Below are 20,548 nucleotides of genomic sequence, written 5' to 3' on the forward strand. Positions count from 1 at the left end.
TAGTTTCTAGCTAACCCAGAATATTGCGAAATTTGCATTCTGACGTCTTTTGCTGTTAAATTTTCTACAAGTGAAGAAGTACATAGTTGGCATTCATAATTGATCGTTGAGTTTGTATCTTTGCGCATCCGTCCATGTTGTGGAGCTTATTCTTGTAAATATTGGGAAAGTTCTGTTTTTATTCTTCCTATGGTAATTTTCATCTGTTTTTATTCAGTTTTGACGAATATTGGCCTTATGTTTTCTTTCCGTTTATCTTGTGGAAGAAAAAATTCTCACGTTCGTATAAATATAGCCTATGTGAATTCAATCTTAAGAGCTCTAAATGAGTAAATAATATGGCTCGAAGCAGTACAGAGAAATTTTGGGACCACTGTCTATAAATATTTCGCTTTGATCTGTGTTTTGATTGTAGTGTAGCATTTAATATGTCAGATCATTTAAATTTGTAGGCTTGTGATTACAGATTATACTTATTAAAATACATAAGTCACCGCTGCGGACTAACGATTAACATGTCTGACCGTGAAACGAGCGGGTCCGGGTTCAAATCCTGGTTGGGACAAGTTACCTGGGTGAGGTTTTTTCCAGTATTTTTCCTCAACCCATTAAGGGCAAATGCTGGGAAACTTTCGGCGCTGAACCCTGGACTCATTTCGCTGGAATTATCACCTTCATCTCATTCAGATAACCATAACACTTGGTAAAGCGTCGTAAAATAATCAATTAAAATACATACATTTTAGTTTAGTAGTGAATTATAATCGAAATATTGTTGTATGTCTCAGAGAAGAAGCAGTTAATTGAATAGAAGAAAGAATATGTAGAATGCAACGAGTAGAGAAACATCAGTTTTGCTACTGGTTAATACTATCGAATACTTAAAAGTTTTGATGATATTTCTCATATGTGTAATTGTGTGTTTTTGTTATCAAAGGCAAAATAGCCCTATACAATAGATAATTTCTAATTTTGTCCTTATAGAAAGAGATTTGTATTTGTGAAGCTTTCTTTTTTATTTCAAGGTTCTAGCATTATTTCGTATTATTGTTACCGTTCTTAACAACACATTTCCACTGAAGTCCATGAAAAAGCCAAAATTGTATAACGTTTGAAGAGCACAGGGGAAAAACTTGGTAAGTCCAAAATTATCGATTTTCCGTTTCAGATGTCATGTAATAACTCAGGTAGTATAGATTTGTGTAGTTTAACTGTACAGAATAACAACCTCATTAATCCAAAGAAATTTAAAGAATGATAACCCAAAGAAAATAGAATATAATGGTCTTGAAACTTTTAACTTGCTCTCCTGTAAAGACAGTAAAACGTGACTTATCACGTTTTCCCCCTGCACTCTTCATATGGGATATAGAGTAGTAATATCTCTGCATGTACAAGTAGTTCATAGAGAAAAGAACACTATTTCTCAAATTTTTACAGCACCTTAAAACAGTAAATTCTGAAAATATATAAATATCTAGCAACGCTGTTTTATTGTATCCATTACATCTCTTACTTCAGCGTGTCTTTTCTCACCTTCTCATGTATTGGAAAGTTTGCTTGTGATGTCTGATGTAAACTTTGGGTACAACAATGTTTCTCTGGTTTCGATTCCCGCTAGGGCTGATTACCTGGTTGGTTTTTTCTCCGAGGTTTTCCCCAACCTTAAGGCGAGTGTCAGGTAATCTATGGCGAATCCTCGACCCCAGCTCGCTATCACTAATCCCATCGACGCTAAATAACCGAGTAGTTGATACAGAGTTGTTAAATAACCAAATAAAAATATTTCCCTGCGTTCAGATAGTTCATAGACAGAAGCACACTACTTCTCAAATTTTCACAACACCTTAAAACAGTTACTATTTTTCAAATATCTAAATATCTACCAACGCTGTTTTATTGCATCCGCGACATCTCTTACCTCCGAGTGTCTTATATTTCATATTCTCTTTGTTAAAGAGTTTGCTTATGATGTCTGGTGTCATTACTGAAAAGTTTGCTTAAGATGTTTAATACGAACTTTAGTACAACTTGTATGTCTTAAAGTTGAATCAACCTGTGTTAACTATTTTGTATAATTATCTTTGAATCTTCGATATTTATTAAATGCCAGGAGATAGTTATAATGTATAAGTGATGTATAGAGTAACAAAATGTATTTTTCAAGATAAATATTACATTTCTGATGACTTTATGAGATTTGTAGTATAGTTGCTTTCATGATATCTTAATCTATTATTAGTTTATGTGAACGAAGAGAGTACTGCTTTGTCTTAATTTACATGTTATATTTGTAAGATCTTCAACTCATGTTACGTGCCTTTGGAAATGTGTAAAGTTCTTATAAATGTAGCAGTTTAATTCTTAAAGATATTGCTCTGTACATAGCTTGTATCCTTTCCTGATATAACAAGAATAGTGCCTGAAAATTTCTTTTTTAAAAATAGTAATGAAATATTAATTGTTTTCAAGTTGTAGAGTGGCTCTTAATATTTCAAACTTGGTGGTTATTCCACTCAGCGCACTATTAACTATATTATTGTGTTATGTTTGCTACTGTAGTGTATTATAATTAAAGATACAATTAATGTACTTACATGAAACAGTTTATTGTAATTTCATTGTTTTTTTATTTTCTATTTCATACAATTATTCATGATCATGTTTTAATTCTCAAAACTAAATTCAGAAGCTGGTAATAACACGAACTTTATATAACTTAATAAATACATTAATATGGTTCTAATATGGTGTATTTAGATTAAAATGACATTTTTTACATAATATTTAATTCAATTGGATTTTGTAATGAATGCACACTTTTCTTAATAAGATAAAATACTAGAAGTTACCTGTTTACCTTTTGTGTTATGAGGAACCTTATGGAGCAAAATTCTTCCAGCGATTTTGTGAACAGGAACCATGCCGTCAAGGCATCAAATAACGTTTCGTTTATTAACGTTCTGTTTATTAGAATGACCCACTGTGATACATTTTTATACACGACTAGACGAGCTTAATAGAAATACTGAATGATAAATACATAGTGCCATTAAAAAAGAAAACAAAGTTGGTACTCGTATCTCATTAATAACTAACGCTACAAAGTTGCCTCCCAATCAGTATTATTTCCTCCTTTCAGTTGTAAACGTTTTGTATGACACAATTTTTCATTTGGTGCTTGTGTACAAAGTTATTTTGGGTGATCAAGATAAATGGGACATCTTGTATATATTCATATTTCATATATTATTATTATTATTATTATTATTATTATTATTATTATTACTATTATTATTAATGATATTATCTTTTTCTTCTGCTTCTTCTTCTTCTTCTTTTTTCACGCGTTAGACATTATTGTCTGTAGCAATCTACATATCTTGTTCATGCCACCGTTTTTTGGGTCTTCATATATTTCTTCCCTACCGGTTTAGAATTCTTAAAGTGAAATGGTAGTCTATGTTCATTCTTTGTACATGGTTTATGCACTTGGTTTTATACTCTTTAGTTTTATCGTTCAGATTATTATTATTATTATTATTATTATTATTATTATTATTATTATTATTATTATTATTAGTATTTATTGAATATCCGACTTTATTGAACCTTATTTTATCTTGAGGTATATTAGGGTTGCAGTTAATTACAGTACAATTTAGATAGTACAAATTCATAACTATTACATACAAATACATACACGTTACATAGAAATATTTGCTATTGTATAGAAATACATACTACTTCCTACAGATATATGCTATTACATAGGAATGCATATATAATTATATAGAAATATATAATGTTACATACAAATACATGCTATTGCATAGAAATACATATTAAATAGAAATAGCTATATACTATTACATACAAATAATATCTTAAGTTTGATTAGTGAAATATGTTACTAGTCAGCGATGTATATAATGGAGGGGAAAAGGAACTGCCCACCCTAGCTCATTATCTCCTGGAGTAATTGCCTCATTATTGGTGTCACTTATGAGGTTCTATCTTGTCTTCGGACAGTTGACTAAACACCGTATAAATAAATGCTATTACATACAGACATATAATAGTGGACAATCATAATTTAGAATGAATGTGGCTTAAATAATGACAAAATTTGTAGTATGTTCTGGCATTGTTAAAAGTGAAATGTTCTCGTAATTCAGATAGAAGGGCTGCTTCTTTTTCTTTTAGCGGCACAGTATCAGTCGAATAACAGATGGAGAACCGTCTGGTCTTCATCATCACATGCGCACTTCACACAGTTTGGGTGACTCATGACATCACTAAATACGGCTTGAATTTTCCATGATCAGAAATAAATTGAGTAACGATGAAGTTGGATTGAAAGAATTTATATTTAACTCTTCTAGTTATGGTAGGGAAAAATAGGTGTCTTGTACTTCATCTGTCGTTCCAGTTTTCGATCATGTACTGACAAATCTTGGGTTTGAAATAAGAGAGGAAGCTAAGTTGAATTCTTGTGGTTGTTTGGACAAGACTCCTATCTTTGCTATATTACCAGATATATTTTTTTTTTTTTGCAAGAGTGGCCTCGAACCCAATTCAAACAATTGTGTTTTATTTCTTATTTTAAGAAAGTAAAATCATTGACCTCCTAATTTTAAGTATTGTGTCAGCAACAAATGATGTAACATTACGCGAAGTTCCTTCTAACACGTAGAGAATAATTGAAAGAAATCATTTTGATTGAACGTTTATAATGGTTAGTGAATAACCACAATAATTATTTATCTGAACGTCAGTATTTAAGGACAAGAAATAATCTATTTTTGAATCGTTATATTTATGAATTTAAAATCATATTCAGTCTCGCATATGCCTAATGAGACACATATTGAAACGCACAGTTTGAAATAATATATCACATGTTGTAATGATTATTATACCCTCTTTTTCCCCGGAAACTCGACACTTAGACGTCGCCATTGATATTTACATTATTATTTTTCACCATATTGGTGATATTCCCCACTTTCCGTTGTCGAGCTTCCTCTGTAAACATTCTTCCTGTTGCTTCCTTCCGTCTGCTCGGACGAGTTCATAGTTGCAATCAGTCACTAGGAATGGCCTGTCCATCTTCATAAAACTTGTCTGAGAACCACTTGCTCAGCGACCCGGAGCCGGGTAAGTGACTGGACAAGCTTTCCGGTTATTGCTAAAGTTATCCCTATTATAGACCATGAAATCTCACAGTGTAGGTGAAGGTTAAGACTTCGAACTTACAATCGGCAATAGTAGCAGTAGGGAGTTAGTCCTGAAGGGTCCAGATATTTGTTAATTTCAAATCCTGTCTTATCACTTACCCGTTTCCTCCTAGTCATGTTTGTTTATGATCAGGTAGCAGACATAGGTACATAGTTTTTGGTTCTTTAATTAATTGTGATTTTGTGTTTATTAGTAACGAGTAACGGGTGTACGCCTGGAAACAGGTTTCTTTTTTGTACGGGACCTTCGAAAAGTGGAATGGGCAAGTAACAGCCCGCTTAACGGTGATTCAGCGCATCAGCTTTCGTCAATAAAATCTCGCGACTTACACAGGGTGTTAAAATCATTCAATATTTTGAGAGGTGGTAGTATTCATTAAAAGAATAAAACAAAACATAATAAACATCGGTTCTAAAATTAATATCTTCAGATATATGATTACCATAAACTGAGATAAAGTTGACCGCTGGGATAAACTTGACTACAAAAAAAAAAAAAAAAGATATTTAAATCATAATATCAGCCCTAACTATGACTTAGAATTGTAAAAAAGAAAAATACTTAAGAAATGGAGTAAAAGTAATGAACTTTAAAAACATATTAAGCGCACTTAATGTAATTTACATTTTTTTGTGGTCAAATTTTCCTCAGCAATCAGCATTAAATATTCTGAGAGGTAGTGGTAATCCTCAAAACAAGAAAAAGAAGTCTAATACACATGGATCCTAAAATCAATAACTTCCGAAATATGAATAGGCCTACTTGTTTATCAACATCATAGGATGTGATTTTCATAAAACAAAAAACATTCAATATTCTGAGAGGTGGTAGTATTCATCAAAACAAGAAGGAAAAAGGCTAGTAAACATGGGTCCTAAAATTAAATTTTGTAAGAAACAAGGGCTTTTAAATTAGTATTGTAAGAACAGCATATCTTCTATTGTGAGCTCTTTGCTAATTTTTTATTGGGTAGACAGTATCATATCGGAAATGCAGTAAACAAAAGGTACCAAGGTATGATTCCCTCAAGCCGTGGTTTTTCTGAACCGACGCTTGCGAGATGCGAGGCCCACCTCGCACAAATCCGGACTACACGAGATAGCGAGTGGTTTCTAATCATAACTGCGAAGTACGAGGTCTGCGCACCTCGCAGCTATAGAAACCACTCTCTATCTCTTGTAGTCCGGATTTGTGCGAGGCGGGCTCACACCTCGCATGCGTCGGTTCAGAAAAATCAAGGCTTAAGATGTAGGACAGATGTAGGAAGAATGAATGAAAATCATATTGAGCATCTCCTATGATGCTGATGAACAAGTACTCATCTCGAAAGATATTAATTTTAGGTCCCATATATATATATATATATATATATATATATATATATATATATATATATACTCTTTATTTAATTAAAATTAAGTTGTGCATATCCTATAATATTGATGAACAAGTACTCATCTCGAAAGATATGATATATGAATTATTTATTCATTTATTTATTTATGCCTATAACAGGGCAAGCCCCAATTATAATAGACAGTACAGATATTCGTTTACAAAAAAAAAAAAAAACATAGATAACATGAAAAAAAGAGATGAAACAGATACAAGTGTAAATACAAATGATATGATATGATATGATATGATATGATATGATATGATATGATATGATATGATATGATATGATATGATATGATATTTATTAGTCAAACAACATCTGTCATGTCATCGTGTACCTTCACATTCCTGTATTTAGATCTCGGAAGATATTAATTTTAGGACCCATGCTTATTAGACATTTCCATCTCTTTTTGATGAATACTACCACCACTCACAATACTGAATGCTCTTTATTTAATGAAAATTAGAGTGTGCATATCCTATAATATTGATGAACAAGTACTCATCTCGGAAGATATGATATGATATGATATGATATGAAATTTATTAGTCAAACAGCATCTGTCATATCATGGTGTACCTTCACATTCCTGTATTTAGATCTCGGAAGATATTAATTTTAGGACCCATGCTTATTAGACGTTTTCATTTATTTTTTATGAATACTACCACCACTCACAATACTGAATGCTCTTTATTTAATGAAAATTAGAGTGTGCATATCCTATAATATTGATGAACAAGTACTCATCTCGGAAGATGTGATATGATATGATATGATATGATATGATATGATATGATATGATATGATATGATATGATATTTATTAGTCAAACAGCATCTGTCATGTCATGGTGTACCTTCACATTCCTGTATTTAGATCTCGGAAGATATTAATTTTAGGACCCATGCTTATTAGACATTTTCATCTCTTTTTAATGAATACTACCACCATTCAGAATACTGAATGCTCTTTATTTATTTAATGCAAATTACATTGTGCATGTTGTAGGGCTCTGAGTTCTGAATTCACGACTGGCCTACGTCTGTGTTCATTACACACAACGGAGTGGACCATGAAAATTTTAGTTCTCTTTGGCAACGGTTTGTTGTTAATTGATTTGTATCTTTGTGTATGTTTGCTGTTTCCATCACGTCGGGGTCATCAATATTGTAGTGTGAATACAATATAATAAGTAAATGAAACTCGGGAACAGTTTTATTTCTAGTAAGGAAGATACAAATCAATTAACAACAAACCGTTGCAAAGGAGAGCTAAAATTTTCATGGCCGACTGCGTTGTGTGTAATGAACACAGACGTAGGCCAGTCGTGAATTCAGATCTCAGAGCCCTACAATATCCTATAGACTACTCATGTCTCGGAATATATTAATTTTAGGACTCGTGCTTATTAAACTTTTATTTATCTTCTTTTGATTAATACTACCACCTCTCAAAATATTGAATGCTATTCAATTTACTACTTACCTTATAGTAAGTGCTGGAACTGTCGGCCATCCTCTCTAATGCATATTTCACATCTTTTGAAAAGATTTCTAGACACGCGCTATCTATATACAGTAATTTAACCCTAAGTACATGATCTGTTTAATTAAATTTAAGAATGACTGTTTAAAGCAGCAGTCATCAGCACAGTGCACCTTCGGGCTAGCGTCTCTTATCCGCGGATAAGATATTGCACTGGCGTGCATCCGTGGCTGCTGGCAGGTATGCTTCCTCTCTCTCCCTTCTGCACGATGGTGCATATTGCGATACACTTCTTACCCGTTACCCATTTCAGCGAGTGCTGACGACCACTGGTTTAAGGCTTTAGTTTAAAGTTTTGTTGCTTTCCCAGCTGATGTCTTGGATACACTTGTCTGTTGAGCTAACTTCTTAACAATTTCGTTGAGACTCTTCTAGTCTATAGCGCATATCATTGAGCTTTCCTTCAGTTGCGCCTTCGTTTTTTATATAAAAAATGAACCGGTTTCTCTCACTTTTTTCACTACTTTGGATTGTCCAATCAGGTGGTTGTTGAACGTCAGGATATTTCTGTAGAAATATAGCACGACACTTTTTGTACGATTTCTTCGTAAAGTAGCCTATAGGCTTGTCATAAATTAATATTCGCTGTTCAAACGTGTGTTGCATTAACACAAACTAAACTGAATTGCACTGGATGGAAGTCAGTTGTGTAATAATGCTCTAACTTTGATATCCATTTAGCTACACAAAAACTACGCAACACAAAAACTTCTCACGCTCTATCCAGGGAAAATGTACACACTATTTTCTCGGCAGTTGCATTAGATGTTTAATAGTAAAACTTCGATAGCGATGACCTCAGAGAAAATTTCTTTCCAGACGAACGCTTCGAATTAGTGTCGTCTATTTGTATGTGCACACTATTATGTGTATAATTTCATAGAAATTAATTTTACTTACTTTGTTAAATGCAGATCTAGTTGGGTCACTGGCTAAAAAGAAACTGCCTACTGAAGGATGCACCGGAAGGAATGGTGAACGGGAGAAAAGTTCGGGGCAAAAGAAGATATCAGATGATAGATAACATTAAGATAATATAGATCGTATGCGGAGATGAAGAGGGAGGCGGTGAAGGACCTGTCCTTAGGCAGAAAACTGTGAATGAATGTCAAATACTTGCATTGAGTTACATGTATTAAATTGTTATAGGCCTAAAGGTATTCACTTTCTTTTGTTGCAAAGAAAAATGTAAAAAAACAGAAAACCTCTTAGACCTCTTACTCTCTCGATGTAATCTCATGTTAAGTTTTTTTGACGGAACTATTACATGCGTGTCTGTCTGTCTGCTTGCCTACTTACGTCTTTGTGTGTGGATACTTATGTCTATCTGTTTATCTAGCTAGTGTTTTCCTAACAAAGTTTACTAAAAATTCATGTTTTTGGGCACTTTTTTCTGTCTATACTAAGCGCACAAACCGTGGTACTGTGATCCGTCCGTCCAATCACAAATTTACTTTTAGCAACAGATACATATTCATATTCTAGATGAGAATAAAAGTCACAGAGGATTCATAGGATCCCTGATATTTAGATTCTAACGAATTTGTTCACATTTATAAGGACTGTGACTGTGACTGAGAATGAAATAAATTTAATTTAATTTATGAGTTGTATTACTAGTAATTATTTCTACTTCATTTATTTATCTATCGAATACCGGTATATAGGCTACCACATATCTACGGACAATGGGATTACTGCGTTTCAACTCAATTGGTTTGTTGGAGAGGCATTAGAATGGGTCTATGACTATGTTAAGAAAAATAAAAAATACAATTAATGGAAGGAAGTAAGTCTATCCCTCTACCAAACACCATATCAATGCAAGAGTATGATCCGTTGCTAAGCAAGGACTTCAGAATAGTGTGGCGTAACTCATTGTCGTTGCTAATAAACCTTTCGAAAAACGTTTCAACCATTTGACCCTCGAACTTAAATGTTACACGTTAAAAATAATGGATCATTTTTTAAAATCAAAAACACAATACGGCTCCGCTTTAAGAATCGCCACACAATTTACGTTGTGATGTTTGTATTAGTTATAATAAACTAACAAATGGAACGGACCACTTAATATCTCAGAAAACAATGTTCGATAAAGAGAAATTATTACATGTTTGGAATTATTGTTATTTTTAGTTGCAATTTTTTTACATTTTGAGAATCGGATGCTACACAGCAGGACAGGTATAGCGAACAAGAAAGTATGAATTCATTTTCCTAGAATAGTACATACTGTAAATATTATTGTGATGTACCGAAGTACATATGATATTTCCGTGCAGAAATTCTGCATTCCCATATGGTGAAGAATGGGTGGAACGGAGAAAAATTATCTCCGGGACCAGGACTCGAACCCGGGGTTTCAGCTCTACGACGCTTTATCCACTAAGCCACCATCCTTCAACATATGGTAATGCAGAATTCCTGCACGGAAATATTACGTACTTCGGTACATCACAATAACATGATATGCGTAAATAATCACTTAGTGATTTAAGACGGAGCTCATTCCGTCGGATCCCGGCCGCTTAGTCACTCGTAATGAGTGCACCTCTGCACATTAGTATGTTGGACATTGTGCCACTGTCACACATCTGTGACACAGTGCATGAGGGTTGGTCACTAAAGGGAAACTAAGAGGTGGAGCTTAAACCGAGAGGATTCAATCCGGCATCGGAATCCGGTGTGGCTTAGTGCATAAAGCGTCATCACGTAGAGCTGAAAACTCGGGTTCGAGTCCCGGTGCCGGAGAGAATTTTTCTCCGCTCCACCCATCCTTCATCATACTGTAAATAGTTGTGTAATTCAAAATGCTGTGATGGTTTTTCATTTTAAAATAAGGTTTAGTAGATTGGTCTTTGTATGCACTTACAGAATTTTCGTATTTTTTTCTTCCACTTAATAACTTAAATGTTAAATTTTATGTATTCCAAGTGTTCTTCATTCAATTTGAGAATTAATATTTGTGTGTAGAAACAATTTTGTTTGTTTTGTAATCATGCTGTCAATAAGCCTGTACTTACGTGTCAGTCAGTAGGATTTTCAATAAACCATTAGCTCAAATTTTAGCCTTTTAATTTTTTTAGCTTATATCCTTGTTTGGAGAAAAGTTGTAGACTAAGATGTTAATTCATTTTGGGAACTACATAAAATCACAAGAAAAAGTGAATAATTCAACCATATTTATTAAATTTACCATTGTGATAGGGAATTAATATAATTAATAATTGCCTATTACGTATACTTATCCGTAAATAACATTGGCAAAACAAATCAATTTAAACCGTGTAATTTATAAATGGAATGCAGAACCTGAATTTTGAAATTATAGAGAATTCTTTCGAGTGTAATTAAAAAAAAAAGTTCATCTTGTTATTTAGGCTCAAATTTAAGTAATAATTTCATTTACGCTTGTCTTTTGATTAACATTTAAAGAATAAGTATATACTATGAGCGGATAAATCTCTCAAACATGAAAAAGGAACTGAATTTGTGAGAAAAACGTAAATTTAATAGAATAAAAATATTTTCAGGAGTATCTCGAAGGTAACTCATTTTTATTCCATTTGTTTTCTGTTGAAGTCATAATGCAAAAGATGATGACCGTGAGCAGAACAACGAGAAACAAGAGGCCAAGGAGATCTTCTTATCAGTATTAGCACAGGTGAGCACAGAAGACATTTCTCTGTTTTCATATGAGCGTATCTATTAACCTTCCCAACTTAGATGCTCTAGAATTTCATGCTACTTATCTGGGGTCTTTTTTGACCCCAAAAATATTTATTGTTAATAATTAGGATATTTTATAGCTTATTGCATTTTTATATATAGTACAAGAAAATTGAAGGTTTTTTGTTGCACCTAGATTTACTCACTATGTTTAAACAATTAATTAATTAATTAAATTATTTTAATGGCAGACTGTTCTGTATCTGTGTTTTTATTTTTTCAATTATCACAGAACACATTCACTATGCTTGAAATAAAGTAGAAAAAGGAAATTTTCATTGCATCATGTGTTAATTATTATGTTTAGACAATTAATTAATATTAATTAATTTAGTCTCATCACCTGCTGCAGTAGAAAGAACAAGAAGCTAATTTTACAAATGCAAATAATTACTCTTGAACCTACAACATTTTACCTACAGTCTACATGCCAGTATTTGTTTCATTTGTTCACTTTTTAAAGTACAGCCAGTGCATGCGTTTTTGGCGCGTATCCTTGAGCAAAAAGCCAGTCAGTGAGCACTTGTTGCCAGTGCAGCTGAGAACGGTACCACCCAACATGTCACGTCAGCAATCTGCCAATCACAGTTGTCAGTCTTATTGTCCACTGACTGCGTCAAAGGCAAGACACTCGCACTTTGCGTTTCTGGGGTGTGTTCTTGAGTACACTGTCCAGTCAGTGACATCTGTTGTCACTTCGGCTGAGAGTGGTACCACCTCTAAACAGATATGACGTCAACAATCTGCCAATCAGTTGTCAGCTTTCTTGCTCACAGACTGTGGTAAAGATAAGATACTCGCTCTCAACGTTCCCATTACTTATTTCACGCATCAAAAACGGTGACTTTGGTTATACACGTTCACTTTGCTTACAACAAAACACTGTCACTGCAAAATAATTCTACTAGAAAATAAAGACGTGTTCTATAGTTGGGCCATCCACGAACTCAAGTAATAAACACGAAAAAAATGAATATATAGGTAATCATGAAATAATAATTTTAATTGTAAAGGAAACTTAAAATAACCAAGGATAACATATCTAGATTACTGGAACATTTCAGAATATATGGACGTAGATATTACAAATAAAAGATGATTTGAGGTCAGGAAAGACTCCAGGTAAATGTCGAGGATTAAAGAGCCAACTCTAATTTATTCAGCTGATAAAGACCTAGAATCAATCTCAATAAGCAATATGGAAGTGGGCTAGGTCTTCTACGAATATTTAGTTTTCGCCTTGTCGTTCCCATTTCAGAATTACTATTATTATGTTAAAGTAACTTCTAATCGATCCTGAATATTGACTACGTATTAATAGGATCTTCATATAAAGAATCACAGTGTCAGGTTTTAATGACGTTGACTAAAATATTTTGTTTTTAGCTTCTGGCGACGTCTGCAAAGAATATTCTGATGCTGGGATATGGGATGACACTGGGTTTCCCCACGATTGTAATCCCTTCCTTGCAACATCACAACGACAACGTAACCGATGTGCGTGAAGAGGAATCCTTCAGTCTGACAGAGGAGCAGATATCATGGTTCAGTATGTAGCCTACTTCTTATATTAATTAGTTACTTAAGAATAATCCTCACACAAATCACAATATAGTTATGTAGCAATGATCTGAGCGATGTTTCAATATCCAGGCAGCATCAACCTGATCTGTGTGCCGGTGGGCGGCCTTGTGTCGGGGGCCATCACACAGAGTCTGGGGCGCAAGAAGGCCATGATGCTGGTGAACATCCCGATCATCGTGGCCTGGATCATGTTCCACTACGCCAGCAACGTGGGCATGTTGTACGCATGTCTCGTGCTTACGGGGACAGGGGGAGGGCTTCTGGAGGCGCCGGTGAGTTCAAGCCTTCACAAATTACTGTAGTGCCTATACAAAATTACACTTCGTTCCCGATTTCATCCCTGAATCTGCCCTTTTTCATTGTAAATGCCAAATTAGACTGTGTGGGATTTTAATCTTAGTCTATGGTATACAAAATCATTACACTAAGGCAGAGATTGCCATTCGTGTGCATTTGCACCGCGTGGACTGAATGAAAACACACGTGTACACTGTTCTGAGGATTGCTTAAACCCTAGGCGTTCTTGACTTTTTTTGCCTCGCTGAAGTCAGTGATGGACAACACCTGTTGCAGCACTTGAAAAGAGAACTAAAATTGTAATCAATCAATTTATATAAAGAGAGCTTTGTGAGTAAGTTGCAGTATGACTAGCACGAGCGTTATTAAACGACGCTAAGGGTTTCAATTGAATCCTCCATCAGAAAGTGATTATTGTTTTCGGAGGTAGAAAAGGGTGTACAATGTTCAGTTTGTGGAGAAGTTATTACCACTGTTAGAAGATTCCATTTATAATGCCATTATAAAACATACCAAATTAGTCAGTATGGAGATGTCGTAAGACCAGATAGTGAAGCCCTTCTGAACGATCTTTTTAATGATAAGCTTGAGAAGGAAATAAGTTTATAATTCTACTATAAACCTCGAATATGTTGTGTATTATACATCTTTCTTATAAAGAAAAACATGTTTTTATTTTAATTTATGTTTCAAAGAAGCAGTGTTTTATTTTGTGCTCTTTTTAAGTGTGCTGACATTTTGGAACCAGTTGACATTTAAAATTAAAGATAAACGTCTATAGTGTAAATAATTCTATTATTAAACTAAAGATACTTACTGTATACGTGATTTATTTCACTTTGTTTGCACCATCGAAACCACTCGTTAATCCGAACTGCTTCGACTAAGAATAATTGATTCCGCATGCATGAAACATACACGTCCTATAGTTGCATCTACACGGTACAACTATCCATGCGCGTACGCATGGAATCTGGGGAGACGCAAGTCGAAAGAGCAAGTTCAATTAAGACGCATGCAGATTTTTGTCTACATGGTGCGCCGTGTTCAACGTCATCTTTAATAAATATTAAATATCAATCCAATTCTTAGGCCTACTTTTGATTCTCAAAATTGTGGCTGAACACTCATAGGTTCTTCTGCTTGCGGTAATCTTCAATAAAGCTAACAGTATTTTCCGCCATTTTCAGCTTAAAAGATCCAACATCACCGAACAACAAAATTGTCAATTTATTCATGGCCACCTACAACAATGAACTGCTCGCTACATGCTACGGTTGAATGAAATAACTCACGAGATACCCCGGCTCTCCGCGGCGATGGGTAGCTTTCAATTTCCTCATGAGCTATCATTTTAGTGGCAGAAGGCATGCACTGTTGAATGCGTTTCGTGCACTACTGTATGCATTACTTGCATACATAAAGTTGAAAGAAGAGTACCGTAGATGCATTTTATCAATCTTGGACAGTGCACGCACGCATTACAAAAATTTACCCATTTATTGCAATAAGGCATCTTCGGGGATTGTAGTGATCTGGCTTAGGGTGTCACTGTGAAAGACAAGTATTCATCCATTTTATTCAATACTTACTCTGTTAGATGTACGAATTATATTCTGAAGAATTATATCAACTTACACGTGCACAATACTGTAACTGAGAAAAACGCAGTTAAATTTTAATATTAACCAATAAGAAATAATACTAAACAGTTTTCATATACAATACCATAATAAAACTAGCCTAATTCTGCAAAGAGAAAATCGCTAAAACAGGGCACTAATGCAGAAGAACAGTAATATTATTGGATGAATTCTTCTAATTTGTGGGTTGGATTCTTTGTGCACGGTGTTGTTCAATTGTTTGTTGTCCGGTCTGTGGATCAATGAAGACCTTGCGCAAAATTTGCAACCAACTGTGCCTTAAATATAGAATATTTCACCAAGAGTTTGATTCTCAGCTGAATATCTGAGACTTTCGGTAGACATAGAAGCTAGGGGACATGTAGATTTTATAAGAATTTTGTGGGTAGATGTTTCATGGCAAGTTTTCTCTTGGTACAGTCTCCTTTAGGAATCTCACCTCACCTCACCTCACCTCACCTCACCTCACCTCACCTCACCTCACCTCACCTCACCTCACCTCACCTCACCTCACCTCACCTCACCTCACCTCACCTCACCTCACCTCACCTCACCTCACCTCACCTCACCTCACCTCACCTCACCTCACCTCACCTCACGTTTATTGTCTTGGCACTGATTAGTCTGTGTATTTTATATTGTCCACTGAATATGACGGCAATGATTTGAGTATGAAGAAAAGAATAAAGATATGTCGTAGTCAATTTAAAGAGTTTCTGTATATGTTTTCGTAGAGAAAACATAATTACAAAAAATTATAAGCTATAAATAACTTTCTTTGTAGGGTGGAAGGTGTTCAGTGATGAATCCTGAACACATTATGAATAATTAAAAAATCCTCTATCATTTTGTTTCTTTGCGCTTAGATTTCCCAGAAATAATTTTTACACGATACATTTTTATCTCGTTATCTTATTTTGTAAAAGTCTTTACATTAGATATCTCGGTTCCAGCAAATAATTTTGCATGATGCTGTCACATTACGGTTTAAGAGTACCTATTTCAATACTTTAATTATTATTAATAAATTACTTTAAGTAGGCCTACAGGATGTTTTGCAACGCTGTTACCAGACGCGTGGCGTGCTTCAATTTCTGGCCTGACTTTTGGGCAATCATCTCGTGAGAAAGGTCTGATGTTGACATAGACTACACAAACATCCTAACTGCTATGAAGAATGCGTGTTTCCATGTGTTGACAAATACCACCGCATTTGCTGCGATGTTGCAATTTTTTCTAGAAACAAAGTCGATTTCCCACTAAATAAAAATACATCACGCAAAATAGCAAAGGAATGTTGTATTCCTTATAACTTGTGGGTCTACTCTGTGGAGTTACGGTGATTGAACATCTTCCACCTTGAATTTTTCTTCGTGCAATGTATTGACTTACCGGTACTAATTCAGTTGACATGTTTTTGTTGCAGATTCTCACTTACGTAGCTGAGATCACGCAGCCCCAGCTTCGTGGCATGCTGTCCGCTGCCTCTCCCATGTGCGTGATTCTTGGCATTTTCATAGTGTTTCTGATGGGCACCATGATGCCCTGGAGGAAGATCGCAGCGATCAACGTGACATTCCCAATAATTGCAATGTTATGTCTTTGCTTTGTTCCAGAGAGTCCATATTGGCTTGCCGGTAAGGAATATTTTAACTGTAGTGACGGAAAATAAATGCCTCTTTTGTATATTTCACAATCAATATGACCCATTGCAGGAATGAGGAAAAGAATATGATATTTTCATAAAATATAGTCAGAAAGGATAAGCTGTAAGTGGAATAGTGAGAAAGTGAAAGTGAGCGCAAATAGGAATGAGTGAAAATAGTGTAAAAGAGTTAAGAGAAGTGAACAAGTAACAGCATAAAATTAGTACAAACATTTGAACGTTGGAACAGTAAATGAATATAGGCCTAAGAGAAAGATAGGAGAAAAGGTCAAAGAACAAATAGGACAAATAATTCAATATGATAATTTATAGAGAAAAAGTGAAATTGAGATTTTAGTGCATAGTAGTTAAAGGAAAAGGGGGTTTGAAAGGCGTATATAATATTAGATATATTAGGATTAATGATCAAATAGAGAATAGCAAATGAAATGTAGGAGAAATACTGAAGGGGAGATTAACAAGTAATATAGTGTAATTGGGAGTATTTGTGTAGACGCGTACTGCAAATAATGTGTTACTGTAATATGTTAATGGTGGCGCCGGATACAGAAATGTGAGGTACACCATTACATGTAAAGAAGTGCTGTGACTAAATATATCATATCATATCATTTTCATAAAATTGTGATGCAAATCATTATGAATGAAAAATAGATAAAATATTTGTTGCATTCATTTAGTATTAATTTGACATTGCAATGAGAGGATAATATCTTGCCAAGTTATGTATTTTCTGTGATAAACTTCGGTAAATGCTTCAGGAAATATCCTGTTATGATTTTGGCTTTGAAATTTTATTTTTAAATTCAAATGCAATTGAAATAATAGAAATACTCGCATTTTGTTTTATGTAGCATATATAGCCAAGAAACTGATATTTACTTGCTACTTGCATGTCAGTGCAGCACATCTTTTCATAAATTAGAACCAAATTCCATTTTTTCCTAAACTCCTAGCATATTTGCTGAACATTTCATAAGATCAGATTCAAAGAAATTAAATTAATTTAATAAAATATACGTCATACTCTATTCTGTAGCATTCTCTGTTGCAGGCTCTATTCCTAGGTTTCATATGGATATTGTAATAATTTGCTTTACGATCCTGCGCATTCTGAATGGAAAAATTATATGAAGTACGATTGTTTGTAATTTCAGTATCATTCAATAGCAATATGTTTTTAATGTTACTATTGGGTTATTGATTTCATTCATTGACTATAATATTCTTATAAATTATTGCAGGTGCAATTTTTCATGCTAGGTCAAATAAAAAATCTTCATTTTGGCAGGTAAAGGCAGAATGGCCGATGCAGAGAAGTCGCTTTGCTGGTTGAGAGGATGGGTGAAGCCTACCAAGGTCCAACAGGAATTGTCACAGCTGACTGTGTCCCTCGTAACTGATAAACAGAAAGGTCCTTCTACTGCATCAAGTTCCCCATGCTTCTCGTGGCGCAACTATACAAAGAAAACTTTCACTAAGCCTTTCCTCCTTTTAGCAGCTTGCTTCTTCTTTGGCCACTTTGGAGGAATAACAACTTTACAGACATACGCTGTTACCATCTTCGCCGAACTGGGTGTTCCAATCGATAAATATCTTGCAACTCTGTACCTGGGGCTAGTCGAGTTGGCAGGCACGTTGGTATGTGTCTTCCTCGTGCGCTGGACGGGCAAGCGACCCCTCACCATATTCTCAACTGCAGGCAACGGCCTGTGCTTCATTGCTGTTGCTACATACGCATATCTTAAAACATCCTCACAGGCCTGGGTGCCAATGGCGCTACTTCTAGGATCGGCATTTACGTCTCATGTTGGCATCCGTCTGTTACCATGGATACTGATTGGCGAAGTTTATCCACCAGATATCAAGAGTGTTGCTAGTGGCGCTACTGGATCTCTAGGTTATATCTTAGGCTTTTTGGCAAATAAGGTATTCTTTCTCATGGTGAATAGCATGACACTAGCAGGGACGTTTTGGTTCTATGGAGCAATCAGTCTCTCAGGTACAATTGTGTTATACTTCTGTCTGCCAGAAACAGAAGGAAGAATCTTACATGAAATAGTGGACCACTTTGCTGGGAATCGTAATCTTATCAAGAAGAGTAAAGTGTCAGCCAGTGCGCCTGAGAAGTGGTCCGCAGCGAACACGGCTGTTATTGCTGACACAGAGTCTCATCTCTGATTCAGAATCCTTGAGTAGAACCCAAAGGTGAAGCGATCCATTTCAAGTGATCTTCAGTGAACTCTACTGTGATGCACAAGTCAGGACTCGGAAGTAGGACACAAGGCTGTACCTGAAAAAGCGGTTTTATTGTTGTCAATTACGGTGTGACTGTTCGTGATTTAAGACAACACTTTATGCAAACTATAGCTATTTACTTTGCAGATGCTGAACTTTGCATGAATTGAGGCCAGCAGTCTGATCTTGGAACTGAATTAATAAATTAAGTGAGAAAATTTAACCACAAAAATTATAGGCAATAAATAGGCTTCGTATTCCAGCTACCTATGAACTGGAATGAAGTTGCCTGATTGAAAGTATATATGACGTCACAGCGCAGGTATAAGTACGTTCATATACAAAATAGTTACGCATCCTCTGCCCTCTTCCTCTAGAAAGTCAAAAACGGGACGCAGTCATAGTGAGTAGTCTTATCGATCACTGCTCTTACTAGTCGTATTATTTAAATAAACACATCTTTGTGGCTGATTGAAGGTTCATTCACTGTCAATATAGACAACATTACATATAAATTGTGTAAAATAAACGTAAACGTGACAAAAACAGTGCACTGAAAGACACTGCAATACCAAAAGGCACAGAAAGTATGTTGAACGTAATCCAAAAGAACCAGTACCATCAAAATCTGAAAATTATGAAGACATTAACTCGACGTTTAGCATGGATCTGTGTAGCCGACCATGATGTTCAGTGCCAAAATCTCAATTAATAAATTAAATCTACATTTGAGGGAATTTCTAGAGAAGTACCTACCTACATAGAAAATTAGTGGATTTTCAATGATGAGTGACATGTAATATCCTAATGAAACACGAAAAAATATCAAACAGTAGGAATATCTTGTACTACATCATACACCAATAACGTCATGTGCTATTGAAAGAATTTCTTGTAATATAAAATAATTTCAAGTGACATCCGCATATGTTATTACACTGCAAAGATCACGACGAAAATGAATATCACTGCTCAAGCATGTATTTACTAGTATGCTTCAGAATGTCGGGAGTTGACTGTACTCCACGAACACGCAGCGACAACATGTTTGTTTATATCCTTATCCGTTGCATTATTGTGTTCGGTGTACTATATACCCAATGTATCTTTAACTTCAGTCTTTAGGTAGCTGGATTACGGAGTCTAGCTATAAATAACGTTCTTGCTATGCAGAGTAGAAGGTGATCAATGGAAGTA

At 34.9% G+C, this 20,548-nt stretch overlaps 1 protein-coding gene across 1 annotated transcript; it reads left to right on the forward strand.

Annotated features, from left to right (window-relative positions):
- Nucleotides 1-11,666: 11,666 nt before the first annotated feature.
- On the forward strand, nucleotides 11,667-20,279 carry LOC138691455 (facilitated trehalose transporter Tret1-like). The gene is made up of 6 exons (XM_069813384.1): nucleotides 11,667-11,686; nucleotides 11,777-11,858; nucleotides 13,310-13,472; nucleotides 13,577-13,779; nucleotides 16,874-17,084; nucleotides 18,405-20,279. The coding sequence occupies exons 1-6, from the start codon at nucleotides 11,667-11,669 to the stop codon at nucleotides 19,292-19,294; spliced, it is 1,569 nt and encodes a 522-aa protein (XP_069669485.1). The 3' UTR covers nucleotides 19,295-20,279.
- Nucleotides 20,280-20,548: the final 269 nt, after the last annotated feature.

This window comes from Periplaneta americana, chromosome 16 (genome assembly GCF_040183065.1).
Source record: "Periplaneta americana isolate PAMFEO1 chromosome 16, P.americana_PAMFEO1_priV1, whole genome shotgun sequence".
NCBI lineage: Eukaryota > Metazoa > Arthropoda > Insecta > Blattodea > Blattidae > Periplaneta > Periplaneta americana.